Source organism: Ornithorhynchus anatinus, chromosome 2, assembly GCF_004115215.2.
Source record: "Ornithorhynchus anatinus isolate Pmale09 chromosome 2, mOrnAna1.pri.v4, whole genome shotgun sequence".
NCBI lineage: Eukaryota > Metazoa > Chordata > Mammalia > Monotremata > Ornithorhynchidae > Ornithorhynchus > Ornithorhynchus anatinus.
Window position 1 is genome coordinate 50481816 of NC_041729.1, and position 14542 is coordinate 50496357.

Here is a 14542-nt window from a genome sequence, read left to right on the forward strand (position 1 = left end):
AGAGAGCTAAGCCTTCCAAAAGTCCACTTTTCCTGGGCATCTGGACTTACCTTTCGGCTCCAGCAGGAGGGTAGGCAGTCAAGCATGTTCTCCTTGGCGTTGCTTCTTAATTAGGAATTTTTCTGCAGGCAAGGTAGCCTTCCTAGGATCATTTTTCTGTTCAACATTGTTCTGCAGCAGCTCCGCGCTCCTCGAAAACCTCAGTGGTTGTCCATTCATCTCTACATCAAGCAGAAACTCCTGTCCGTCGGTTTCAAGGCACTCGGTCCGCCCTCTCTCCCCACTGCTTATCCACTCTGTTCACCCACCACATCCCAGCTCACACTCTTCACTTCTCTCGAGCCAGGCTTTCATTGGGCCTCGTTCTTGTCTCTCCTACCTCCTACCTTTTAGTTTGCCTGGAGGTCCCTCTCTCATCACGCCTGACAGACCACGGCAAGCCCCACCCCGCCAATGTTCAAAACCCTTCTCAAATTATTCCTCCCAAAGGAGACCTCCCCAGATGAATTGTTCTCCCCAAGTCATACCCCACCAACTGTCCCATTGAGCTCTTCGGTGACAAGTACGCATTTGTGTACTCACAACTACCTATATCTACCTATACACTATATCTTACATACCCTAGTCGTGAAGCACTGACTCATCTCTCCATCCGCCTGTCCATTTTCCTTCTCTCTTTAGATTATTCCAGTGTCTGCTTCCCTTACTGGACTGTAAGTTCCATGAGGGCAGAGATATCCTATCTGCTTTTCTAAAGAGCTCTTCCAAGTAGGTAGTACTGTGCTCTCAGGAGGTGCTCGGTAAATGCTGTTGATTGATTCATCATTCCTCTGAGTGGACCTCTTTCCAAGTCCTTCATTCACTCAAGCCAGTTTTCTGTCAGACAGATTCTTTATCCCATTCCCCCCACCCCTAAATATGTTGAGAAAGTTAAAATGATTTCCCCAGGATTAAATCAGCCCCTGAAAAGAAAGTATATTTTCGGTTGCATACCGAAAGAGGATTTTTCTCATGCTTGAATAGGCTCTTAATAGGGACTGAGTCCTACCAAAGCTGTGTTGATTAGCAAACAAACCTTGCTATCTGTGTAATGGTATGTAAGGAATATAATTATCTGTCTATTTTTTCCCCATAACTTTTATGACGCCTCTAGCATCTTGAATCTTCTGTATTAAAACTTGCATCTAGTAATGATTTTCCATGGTTGATCTTCAGAAGAAAATCATCTTTCCATTTTGAAATAGGTCAAAGCTGGAAAGGGCACCCCTAGTTGGACACAAAACAAATGATGGGTCAGCTAGACGGAGAATCACAATACTCCAAGCGAAGAAGGGAGAATTCAAGAATGATTAAAAAATGGCCCGAGATGAGGCGCTGACCCCAATCTTTGCGAAAGCCTCACGCGAAATGGGTGAGGTGGGATGGAAATATTCTGTTCCATGACCTCTAGACTGTAAGCTCACTGTGGGCAGGGAATGTCAGTTACATTGTACTTTCCCAAGTGCTTAGTACAGTGCCCTGCACCCAGTAAGTGCTCAGTAAATATGATCGACCGACTGGCTGAGCACCTGCTGTCTCATTTAACTGTCTTGCAGTGAGGGCCACTCATCAGAACAAGTTAGGCTGGAAGGAGGAATCGCATTTATTGAGCACCCGCTGGGTAAAATGCAGTGTGCTGAGCACTTGGAAGGAATGAAATGAAGAAATTCCCCGTCTAGAATGACTTTACCCTCTAAGGGTGACAGAATATGGATGGCCCAGTGCAAATCATCACGACTACTACCAAACAACTCAAGCATAGATTCTGCTGGCAATAGATTATCCTACTTGTTAAAGTGTTTAAGCGCTTACTATGTGCCAGACACCATACTAGGCTCTGAGATAGGCGTAAGCTAATTAGTCTGGACTCAATCCATGCCTGAAACTCACAGTCTTCAGCATGGCGTAGTGGATAGAGCACAGGCCTCGGAGTCAGAAGGTCATGGATTCTAATCCTGACTCCGCCACTTGTCGGCTGTGTGGCCTTGGACAAGTCACTTCACTCCTCTCTGCCTCGTCTGTACCTCATCTGTAAAGTGGTCAAGACACTGTGCGCCTCATGCTGAATGGGGACTGTGTCCAATCCTGTTTGCTTGTATCCACTGCAGCGCTTAGTACAGTGCCTGGCACCTAAGTGCTTAACAAATACCACAGTTATTATGAGAAGCGGCATGGCTTAGTGGAGAGAGCGTGGGCCTGGGAGTCAGAAGGTCATGGATTCTAATCCCGGCTCTACCACGTGTCGGCTCTGTGACCTTGGGCAAGTCACTTCACTTCTCTGGGCCTCAGTTACCTCATCTGTAAACTGGGGATTGAGATTGTGAGCCCCACGTGGGACAAGGACTGTGTCTAATCCGATTTGCTTGTATCCACCATAGTGCTTAGTACAGTGCATGGCACATAGTGAGCACTTAACAAATACCATCACTATTATTATTATGAATACTAGTAATATTCCCCATTTTATAGATATGGAAACCAGGTAAAAGGCCCAGAGAAGTTAAGTGACTTGTCCAAGGCCACACAGCAGAGAAGTTGGAGAGCTGGGATTAGAACCCAGGTCCTTTTCTAGGAGATGATCATCTTACCCCCATCCACATGGGCAAGTCACATCTCTTCACTTCTTCCTTCATTCTTTTTGCCAAATAGCTGTACATGTAGGTATTGGTCTACTTTCTAGGGTTCGAGGTGAGTAATTGGTGAGTTTATTCCAGGCAGAAGTGAATTTGTTTCACACTGGAGGAAGCGAATAAATGATTCAGGCTCCTTGGATTCCTGTGGGGTGCCATTCGGGGCATTTACCAAATTTAGGTACTAAATAGTATAAAAATATTAAATTAATCAGGTAATTTGCTATTTGTGGGAAAAACCTGGCTAATTGTGGAAGTGTTGTGAGAATAAAATGTCTCCACTCTAACCTCTCGAAGATATGGGTGCAGTTGGTCTGGGCTGTGGATTTTCACACTCTCCCCTCTGTGGGTGTGGGGACAAAGGATGCAGGGCCTCACGGAGGAGCACCCCGTCCCCCCCTTTCCCCCAGCTGGGAGAGGACTAGTGATGTGGGAAAGTCACGGTGTTGAGAAGAGCTTGTCCCTGGAGCAGAGTGCCAGAGCCATCCTGCAAAGGTTGGAATTGTCACAGCCCAGCTCCCACCCTTTGCTTCGCCAGCTTACTCACCGGACCCCCCATCTCGTCTCTCACCTCCCACTCCTTTCCCACATCCTCCCCCTTGCCTGGGACTCCTATCCCCTTCAGATATGTCTGACTGCCACTCTCCCCACCTTCAAAGCATTAAGATCTCATCTCCTCCAAGAGGCCTTCCCAGATTAAGCCCTTTTTTCCCTGGCTCCCTCTCCCTTCTGACTCATCTTTGCCCTTGGGTCTGTGACCTTTGAGCATTTGATTTTCACCCCCCCCCCCCGCCAACCTTTGAGCACTGATGAAGCAGCATAGCGTTGTGGCCAGAGCACGGGTCTGGGAGTCAGAATTCATTCATTCATTCAATAGTATTTATTGAGCGCTTACTATGTGCAGAGCACTGTACTAAGCGCTTGGGATGAACAAGTCGGCAACAGATAGAGACAGTCCCTGCCGTTTGACGGGCTTACGGTCTAATCGGGGGAGACGGACAGACGAGAACAATGGCACTAAACAGCGTCAAGGGGAAGAACATCTCGTAAAAAGTCAGAAGGTCATGGGTTCTAATTCCAGCCCTACCGCATGTCTACCATGTGACTTAGGGCAAGTCACTTCACTTCTCTGGGCCTCAGTTACCTCATCTGTAAGAAATGGGGATTAAGAGTGTGAGCCCAGTGTGGGACAGTGACTGTGTCCAACCTGATGAATTTGTGCTACCCCACCATTTAGAACAGTGCTTAGCACATAGTCAGCGCCGTGTGGCTCTATGGAAAGAGCCTGGGCTTTGGAGTCAGAGGTCATGAGTTCGAATCCCAGCTCTGCCACTTCTCAGCTGTGTGACTGTGGGCAAGTCACTTAACTTCTCTGGGCCTCAGTTACCTCATCTGTAAAATGGGGATGAAGACCGTGAGCCCCACGTGGGACAACCTGATTCCCCTGAGTCTACCCCAGCGCTTAGAACAGTGCTCTGCACATAGTAAGCGCTTAATAATACCAACATTATTATTATTAATTATTAATTAGCATCATTTTATAGATATTTAAAATTATGTATTAAAGAATATTTTTATATTATGTCTATCTCCCCTTCTGGACTGTAAGTTTGTTGTGGGCAGGGGACATATCTGCCAACTCTGTTGCATTGTACTTTCCCAAGCGCTTAGTACAGTGCTCTGCACATAGCGCCCAGTAAATTCCTTTGATGATTGATGAGCGTGGGCTCAGCATTCAAACAATTGATGGGTGGCTTGCTGGAGCCAATAACACTGGGAGAGATTTTTCGGTTTTCCTGGTTATCCCCGTTTTCTGGTTCATCCAAGCCAGAAATCTGAGAGTAAATCCTAAATATTATCCATCAATTAAGAAGCATTTGTTGAGCACCTGCTACGCGCTGCACACTGTATTAAGCACTTGGGAGAGTAAAATAGAATTAGTAGACAAGAGCCCCGTTTACAATCTATTAGGAAAGACCTATACTGAAATAAATTACAGGCAGGAGGAAGCAATAGAGTGTAAATAGGTGCCCAAATTAATTTAATCTAGGAATTTAAATCAACCAATGGTATTTATTGAGCGATTACTGTGTGAAGAGCATTTTACTGAGCCTTTGGGAAAGTACTTAATCAAAACTGCCTTGCCCATTACTCTGATGTACTGATAATCTGCCACACTCCTAATTTAGGCATATAAAACCTTACTATTATTTGAAAGTCAAAGACACACTTTACAAGATCCAGAGGGTAAGAGACTCAGATTTGGTAGCATAACAAGAGAAGCAAGCCCCACTTCCTGGGAGACGTCTCTTGAACTAAGGAAGCATAGATAATGGGTATCCTTTCAGATAGTCAAAGTGAAAGAACTCTTGAGTGTTGTTAGATTTCCATCATTAAATTTTCTCCAAGTTTACTAAGGGAGTGTCTTTCCATACAATCTGCTATGCTCATAGATGCAGTCACAGTATTAACCAGTTAAAATTTACTGCCAAATTCTATTTGTCAGTGTAAATACTACAGTTCTTTTGATGGATCTGAAAAGACTATACCTGTCAATATTTAACCCTATTGTTTTGCCATTATTTTGCCTGGAGTTATATTTTTTATGAAAACAACCTATTGGTTCTTTGTCAGTGTGATTTTTTAGATAACTGCTTAGGGATGTGTTAATGAAAAAAATACCAACAGTTGATTTATCAAGCAGTTCGGCTTGGAATATATTTAAGCAAAGAAACTGGGAGCCTGCATATCGGACTTTAACATAATAATTCTGGCTTTTATAAAGCACTTAATAAGCATTAAGGGCTGGGATACGGAGTAACCAGTCAAATCATATTTCAGAGCCTATCTCATATAAGGCTCACAATCAGTCTTATCCTTATTTTACAGGCTGAGAAAGGTTAAGTGATGGGCCAAAGTTCACACAGCAGGGCAGCGATAGAGTGGCAGAGCTAGGAATACAACCCAGGTCTCCTAACTCAAGGCTCCATGCTCAACTGACCAGGATTTTGACACATATTCCACTATCCATTTGCATAGTTTGGTCTCGGATATCACTCTGCCAAATTTATGTACTATAGGAACCTAACCACATTCATTTTCTCTACTTTTATGTTGTACCAAATTGTACCCAGCGTCAGTATGGAATGGAATTTAAATGGATGAAGGTGAAAAAACTCACGAAACAGAAACAGATGCTAAAATGGCCCCAGCTTAAAGTGATTTTTTTCTTTTTTTGGTGCACCTGTGCTATTACCTAGTGGGATAACTGGGTTTTGTTAATATGTGGCGGAAATGTCAAAATATTTGGAAGCCGAAGAAGCCCGAACAAGTGTCCATTATAGGAAAGGATGTAATTAAGGGGAATTTGGTGGATTTGCCCTTTTGCAAGCCTTTCCATATGGATTTATGGAGCTAAGAAGCCATTTAATTTTACCGTATTTTCTTCTGCAAAACACTCACTCCATAAGCATAAACACTGGTATCTTTGACTTGATGTAGGCTTTTTTTTTCTGGCGTAAGGAAAACCGGCCACACTCAGCATCACTAGGGGGAGCTAAAACAGTAGAAAACTTTAAATTGTAGGTTTCTCATTGAAAATTAATGTGAAATGAAAGCCTAAACCAGAAGGAAAAGCAGAAAAAAAAATGACGATCTTTTACCAGCTCCTTTTCCCAGACAGAGGCCACATGCTGCAGCTATTCAGGAAGTTTAGCAGGACAATTTTCAAAAGCAATTGCTGTCAAAAGAATGGGCATGCCTTTATTGCAACCTGTAAAACAACGGTTGAAGGTTTATTCTCGTGGTCTCACACTCGGGAGACATCAGCCTTTCAAAACCAGATCGGCCTTGAAATTCTTCCTGGGAAAGGCTGGAATGAGCACTGGCGTTGGTGGCTGTGGAGTCTGAGATGAGAGAAGGTTCTAGCTTGAACTTCCTTTTTTTCTGTGCTCCAAGCAGCTCCTCAGTTGCTCTGAATTCCTTGCCTTGCTCAGTCCTGCCCTGGTCTCGTTAAATTACAGGTTTCTGTGCGGCAGGGGTTACATTTTTACCTCTTCTGTATGTTCCCCAAGAGTCTAGTATTGAGCACATTGTCAGTGCTCAATAGGTCGAGTTGATGAAGTTGATTGATATTGTTCCATGCCTTACTATGTGTTTAAATAGTCACGTTGCTCGTACGTTGAAAGAATAAAAGGATGAAGTTTTAAAGATTCTCCTCTAGAGATGGCAGTTCTGGGAGAGGGAAAGGATGAAATTCCAGCTCTGCTTTTAAAAAAAGTTCTTTTCATTAGTGTGCATGCAGACCCCTTAGCCTGAGTTCCTGTTAGGCTTGAAGAACAGATCTTTGAATCACTGCTTAACACTTGTCCGATCTTTCCTGGGTAAGAAATTGTCTTCACAATTCATCAGGGATAATCTGATAGGACAGATGGAAAATATTAATATTTATAAGCTGCGTAGCACACGGTTTTTCTTCATGAAGGTTGATCCTGACTCTTATTCACTAATATAGTAATATCTGTGTTTTATTCTTATATCTACAGAGAAAACGAGGTACTGAAAGTACAGCTAAAGAAGTATGTCGGAGCTGTTCAGATGCTGAAAAGGGAAGGACAAACAACTGAAGGTGAGGGAAAAGGTTAAGAAGGAAGAATTTTGCATTCATGAGGACATGAATATACAAATAGGAAGAAAAGCCTTCTTCTGCTTATTATCCTTGAAGGGTGTATTGTGCTACGCACCTATATTTTGATTAGAAACTGCCCATAATGTCTTCCGCCCTGACTCTCAGGGGTTTTCAGTCAGTGAGCAGTGCAAAACCTCTGAGGTTCGAGCTGGAAGAATCATCTCACTGAGCCAAAGTGGAGAAGCCAAGGAAGGCACAGAACTGACCCCTTAGAGGGAAAAGTAGAAATTAGGCTTTCCAATTCCGATGCCTTTCATTCCTTAACCTTGCGGGAGATGGCCGGCTCTGTGCATCTCAGGGATTGCCCGGGAAAGCACCCTAAGCCACATGTGAGGCCGTTTTGGCCATCGTAACACTCATTCATTGCTTAGCTTTCTGATATCTGACTTTAGGCTAATCATCAATACCTGTGTACTGCTCCCAATGAGTAAGGGGATTTGTGATCCTTGGTCTCCTTTTTCACTCTAAAAGACCTTCCCTTAATGCCTCTTGGAACAAACACACCAAATCGTAATTAGCTTCCCCTGGATGTGGAGTGCTGTATCCCAATTTTGTTTAGGAATGTTCTGCAGTGGTCATACTAACGCCCACTCCACAGTTCATTCAAGAATTTGCCAACCTTAATTTGGGGGTAAATTCAAAGCATAAATAAATAAAGAGCATTGTGCTTGTCGTGAAATATTAGTTGAAAAATTTCTCCCCATCAGAAAGGATCTAATTTTTTTTAAGGTTCCCTTTAAGATTGATGGGTTTAGACCCTTCCAAGTACATTTGGGAGGGGAAACAATTTCAGCATGACCCTACAAACCGAGTAAGACAGATTTGCAATATACGAAATTGTTTCCCATTGGTGATATGTTTTATCTTTTCCTAAAATGCAGAAATACCCATTGTATTGAAGCCATTTTATGGAAAACAGCTGCCAACGTTGATTACAAAGGTGGTTATAAATCATTTCTTAGGATAAAGACCCTTTTCCAATGTATTCCCAGCACGGTGCCTGGGAATTACCCTTAGGATACAAGCTTTGGCGTATTATCCCTTTTTGTCCAACTTTCCACTGTGGAACCATTAATTTCTCAGTCCCTTGAATGTCATTATAACTAAGCTCTACTGTATAAATGCATTTTTTGCAGTGAAGAGTTTGGTTTCAGATGAATTTTAAACAGATTGAGAGGAAATAATTAAAGATATTATCCTGCTCTGTGGAGCCTCGCTACCTATGTATATTTCTGCTAGGTAATTTAAGAGCAAGATACATTTTGTGGCACTTTTTAATTGGAACCATTTTCCGGTCGACCTGAAGTGAGAGAAGATACATTGTCACATAGCCAAAGTCATTATTGTTGTTCATTTAAGTTTTAAATGCAGGAGTATTTTCATTGACAGCCAGCCTGCCCTGTGGACACATTTTTGATCTCTTTTATGAATGAGAGAAAATTTGGATTACTTTTGGAATTTGGGTTTAAACTTGGCATTGCGATTTGGCTTCTTACAGATAATCAGAGCTTCCCCTGGTTGAAAACTGCCAATATACTGACTCCAAACTATGCCTTTATTTGCTAAGCACATGGAAGAACTTGTTTCTTCCTCTTTATATAATACAGATCATTTTCCTCCTCTTGGGTTTATGAACCAAGATACCATTCTGTGATTGGCTTATTCATCTCTGAAGTACCGTCCTGTAGCTACATCAGGCATGTGGCCTGGAAAAAGATCATCTTTCTCTTTAAACATATTTGTTATTCTCTGATTCTGGAAAACTAGCATCCAGGAAGCTTGCTGGTATTTGTTAATGTGTTCTGTGATGTAAGTGAGAATAGAGACAGGTCAGTTTATAGAATCATAGAATAAGAAAGCTAGACAGGCCCTCTCCATTACCTTTTAAAAGTCTGGTGACCAAAACTCGAACTTAAGGGGCGGACCAGTCCCCAGTATAGCCCAATACTCTTACATATCATATTTCTGTCAATGAATTCCAGGGTTTTATTGGCTTTTTTTGTGGTAGTGGTGCTGTATAATGTATTTATACAGTAGAGCTTAGTTATAATGACATTCAAGGGACTGAGAAATTAATGGTTCCACAGCGGGAAGTTGGACAAAAAGGGATAAATTCCTTCGTGTTTGATGTTGACCTACAGATCTTTTGCTGCTACACTCGTGCTTAGCCAGTCGTTCCTCTTCACGATTTGCATTATATGATTTTTTTTTTCCCCTATCAGACTTTGTGCTTGGCCTTCTAGACTCTCCTCTTGTTGTTGGAGGTCCAATTTTCCAGTCTTTCCAGGTCAACTTTAAATTTTATTTGTGTCTTTCAGAGGGCTGGCAAAAATTCCCCTGTTTGGCTATTAGGTCTTGACTCCTTCAATCCAGCCATCAGTAAATATTTTGGATTGACCTATCAATCAGTAGTTTTGATTGATCGCTTACGCTGTGCACAGCACAGTACTGAGGGCTTGAAACCATAAATTCAGTTAGTCGACATGATCCCTGCCATCCAGGAGCTTGGAATATACTGCAGGAGGCGGAGGAGGAGTGATGGAGTGAGTCGAGGAGCGGGGGAGAGACAGATGCTAAAATAAATTTATTTTTATTTATTCTAGTGTCTGTCTTTCCCTCGCTCCTCACCTCACTCCCTCACTCCACCCCCTGCACTATATTTCAAGCTCCTGGATGGCAGGGATCATGTTTACTAACTGAATGATAATATATCTTTATTATATAAAGAGGGAGAAACAACAGAAGGAGAAGCAACAGAGTTTAAAGACAGTACACGAGTGTTCTGGTGGGGAGAGAATAAGGTGAATACTTAAAGGGTTTAGCGGATAAGATTTAAGGGCACAGATGTCTTAGAAATATTGAAGCAGCAGTTGTTGGGGAGATAGTGTGCGTTGGTGAAATATTAATCAGGGAAGGCCTCTGGAAGCAGATATGACTTGATGTTCATTGAAGATCATCATCAGTGGTATTTATTGAGCGCCTACTATGTACAGAACACTGCACTGAGCACTTGAGAGAGTAGAGTACAACAGAGTGGGCAGATACATTCCCTGCCCCCCCAAAACTTGCAGTCTAGAGGAAGATGAAGGTGGGAAGAGTGGTGGTTTGTCAGATATGAAGGGGAAGGGAGTTCCAAACAGGAGGATGTGAACAAGAGGCAACTGATCATCAATCATTGGCATTTATTGAGCACTTACTGCATACAGAGCTCTATTCTAAGCACTTGGGAGAGTATTATATAACAGAGTTGGAAGACGCGTTCATTGCCCTTAATCAATCAATTGTATTTATTGAGTACCTACTGTGCGCAGAGAACTGTCCTTAGCACTTGGGAGAATACAGTATAGCAGAGTTGGAAGACACGTCAACAAATTTACAGTCTAGAGGGGAAGGGAGACATTAGTATAAATAAATTATGGATATGTTCTTAAGTGTTGTGGGACTGAAGGTATGGTGAATGCCAAGTGCCCAAAGGATACAGATCTGAGTGCATAGACAATTCAGAAGGGAGAGGGAATCAGCAAAAGAGGGCTTAATCATGGACGGCCTCTTATGAGAGTGGAAACGAGGCCGAGTGAGGCAGTTGTCATTAAAGGAGCAAAACATGCGGGTTGGCTTGCAGTGGGAGAGGAGCAAGCCTAAGTAGTGGGGAGAGAGAGTTAATTGAGTGCCTTAAATCTGGTCAGGAGTTCCTGCTTGATGTGGAGAAAAATTAGGGATCCCTTAATGATCTGGGCCCCAGAGTGAAGTATGGACTGGAGTAGGGAGAGACAGGAGGCAGGGAGGTCAGCAAGGAGGCAGGATATAAGAAGTGCTTGGACCAGCATAGTAATCATTTAGATGGAGAGGAAAAGGGTGGACTTTAGGAGTGTAATTCCAAGTTGAGAGAGTCTTTCGAGGTGAAGCATATTAATTTGAGGACGTCCACCGGGACCTCTTGGAAAAGCTGTCCTCAACCGGCTTCCATTTACTGAAGAAATGTCGTTAAATAAAGATAATAATAATAATAAAAATGATGTTGGTATTTGTTAAGCGCTTATTATGTGCCTAACACTGTTCTAAGTGCTGGGGTAGATACAGGGTAATCAGGTTGTCCCATGTGAGGCTCATAAGACCTAAACCTTCAGTAAGCAATCTACTCACTTCGGATTAAGGGATCTCCTTGGAAGGCACCAGCGAGTGGCTAGAAATCAGTCGATCAGTGATATTTATTGAGCGCTTACTGTGTGCAGAACCCTGTACTAAGCGCTTGGGAGAGTACAGTACAGCTGGTGGACATGTCCCCTACCTACAGTGAGCTAACAGTTTAGACAAAGGTACCCTAAGTGGGTTGAAAGAATTCAACATTGAGTTCTGTATCCTCAGGCTTAGAGCTCTTATTGGCAGTTATTAATTTGCTCATAAAGGAATCCTCTGAAGAAATTTAGCAACCTAGGTCTCCACACCTAGGAGAATCAATGTGGAACTGAAATTAGATTTGCCATACAGCAGACGTGGCGGAGTTGAGATTAGAACCCAGGTCCTTCTGATTCCCAGGCCCGTGCTCTAACTAGTAGACCATGCTGCTTCTCTCTGACTCATTGCCTGAAGCAGACCCCGGTGGAAGGCAGGTTACCACTTGTGGGTCATCAGTTGACTAGAGCTGGAAAGAACATGGATTTCTTTGTGTTATATCATACATGATAACATGGAGGGCTAGTTTCCCAGAGGAAGTCTCACTTCTGCAAAGGGTGTTTTGATTATTATCATTATTGGCATTTTTTCCACGTTTTCTAGGTGCAAACTGCTGAGGGAGATTCAATGTGCTCTGATTATATTGCGGCTACCCCAGGGCTTAGCACTTATGCGCTCTTAACATGTAACACAATTAGTCTTTTATTATTATTAAATCAGACACAGCCTTTCTCCCACAAGGGGCTCACAGAAGGAAGATCAGTGATCTCCGCATTTTTACAGATGAGTAGGAAACTGAGGCCCCAGGAGATGAAGTGGTTTGCCTAAGGTCACAGGGCTCGCCACTGTCCAGAACTGGGGCTAGAAACTAGGTCTTTGACACCCAGACTCTTGCGCCTTCCATTAGGCAGCACTGCCTCTCCTGACAGCAGGATCTCAGGGATGAAGTGGATGAATAGGCAACATCTTCTTGTCATCCCAAACTGTATTTCTTTGCTGATATGACCAGCAGCCCAGGATTGAGCAATCTTGGATTCTGGCCTCCAATAGTCGTGACATTCCACCTGTTCTCGGGCAGATAATTAACCCCTCTGGGTGTCAGGTAATAGCTACCTTCCTGGATGAGTTTCTGAAAAACGCCTTATTTTCTCTTGATGGAGGTTGCTCCTTAACTGCGGAGTGTCTGCATCCTTATTCTCCAACTCTTTCCCTTGTTCTTTCCAGGTGAATTCAGTCACGTCACAATCCATTTTGGGGCCCATAAGTCCCTGTTCCACGGTGATAAATTTTTCAGCCAGGGGCTGTAGTCGCTGGTTCCGTTTAATTAGTCTGCAGGAAGCTCAGGGAGGCTCGGAAGAAGGAATGGCCTATTGATAGGAACGATCTTGGTAATCAGCACCAAGGGGAGAAGGAATGGCAGAAGTGATTTGACAAATGAGGAGCCGGGGAGAAATTTCAAAAGTTTGCTCAGATGGAGGAGCCTGAGGAAACGAAGGAAAAGCCACCCATGTTTCGGTGGAGGCTCAGGAAGCCCCTTAGGGGGCGGATCCGATTTCCTGGCGCTTTCAGAGATAAGTTATCACAATTTGGGGACAGAGAGATGGATTGGTGGGATGCCTCTCATATTGCTCCATAAGCTTCCCAGGAAGGTGAGGCATATTTATAGTTTTTTAGGCAACATATTTTTATTGTAATTTCGCAACCTTGTGTGTGGGACACTCCATATCTGAGTTAACCTCAGTTTTGGTCTTTGGGGGCTGGAGAAGAGTGGGCCAGAAAAACTCCTCAGATATTACCTTGCCTTTCCAGCTCTAAGGTGTGCTGTGTGTCTGGCCCTGATGATAATAATAATAATAATAATAATGGTATTTGTTAAGCAGCAAACACCCTTCTAAACGCAGGGGTAAATGCAAGGTAATTAGGTTGTCCCACGTGGGGCTCAGAGTCTTAATCCCCATTTTACAAATGAGGTAACTGAGGTACAGAGAAGTTAAGTGTCTTGCCCCAAGTCACAAAACTGACGCGTGGAGAAGCCGGGATTAGAACCCACAACCTCTGACGCCCAAGTCCATGCTCTTTCCACTAAGCCTCGCTGCTTCCGTCATCCCCTGTCCTCTCTGACTGGTCCCAGCGGGTCTGAGGGTATCTGTCTGCAAGAGTCTGGGCAGTACATCATCTGTGCTAGGCCTTGGGAACGCAGATAGAAAATTCATATATTTTTTTTTTGCAAGTATTTATTAAGCTCTCACTATGTGGCAGGCACTTTACTGAACACCGGGGTGGATACAAGTGAAGCAGGTTGGACTTGGTCTATGTCCCATTTGGGGCTCACAGTCATATCCCCATTTTGCAGATGAGATAACTGAGGTTCAGAGAAAAGTGATTTGCCCAAGGTCACACAGCGGTCAAGCGGCGGAATTGGGATTAAAGCTCAAATCTTTGACTCCCAGGCCCGTGTTCTGTCCACTAGACCACACTGCGTCTCTATTTTAAGGCCTCCTGTGCCTTCTGCTCCAGGGTCAGGAGGCCTGGGTTGGTTGCCCTGGCTGCCTTTTGCCCTCCCTCTTCTCTCGTGTTAAGTAGAGATGAAGGATTTCTTCCCGGCCTCCCGACTCTTTCATGTCGTCCTCCTGCACAATTCCTCACTGCGAACCTTGATAATCCGGGCAGTAGAGTGAAATATAAACTGAAGCGTGGAGAGACAGGAGGTTGGGAGGTCAGAAAGGAGGCTGATCAGTGGAAAGAGCCCGGGCTTGGGAGTCAGAGGTCATGGGTTCGTATCCCAGCTCTGCCACTTGTCAGCTGTGTGACTGTGGGCAAGTCACTTAACTTCTCTGTCCCTGAGTGACCTCATCTGTAAAATAGGGAATAACTGTGAGCCTCACGTGGGACAACCTGATTACCCTGTATCTCCCCCAGCGCTTAGAACAGTGCTCGGCACATAGTAAGCGCTTAACAAATACCAACAGTATTAATCCATTCGGGGTAGGATGAGCGATTGTAGTAACGTGGT

The 14542-nt window shown here is 43.7% G+C and overlaps 1 protein-coding gene across 7 annotated transcripts in view; it reads left to right on the plus strand.

Moving 5' to 3' along the window:
- SNX29 (sorting nexin 29) overlaps nucleotides 1-14542 on the plus strand; it is a 553944-nt gene that overhangs the window by 185641 nt on the left and 353761 nt on the right. For all 7 annotated transcript variants that reach the window (XM_039911120.1, XM_029053042.1, XM_039911121.1 and 4 more), the window contains exon 14: nucleotides 7214-7296. In XM_039911120.1, the coding sequence (XP_039767054.1) occupies nucleotides 7214-7296 (83 nt within the window). The remainder of the gene's footprint in view (nucleotides 1-7213; nucleotides 7297-14542) is intronic.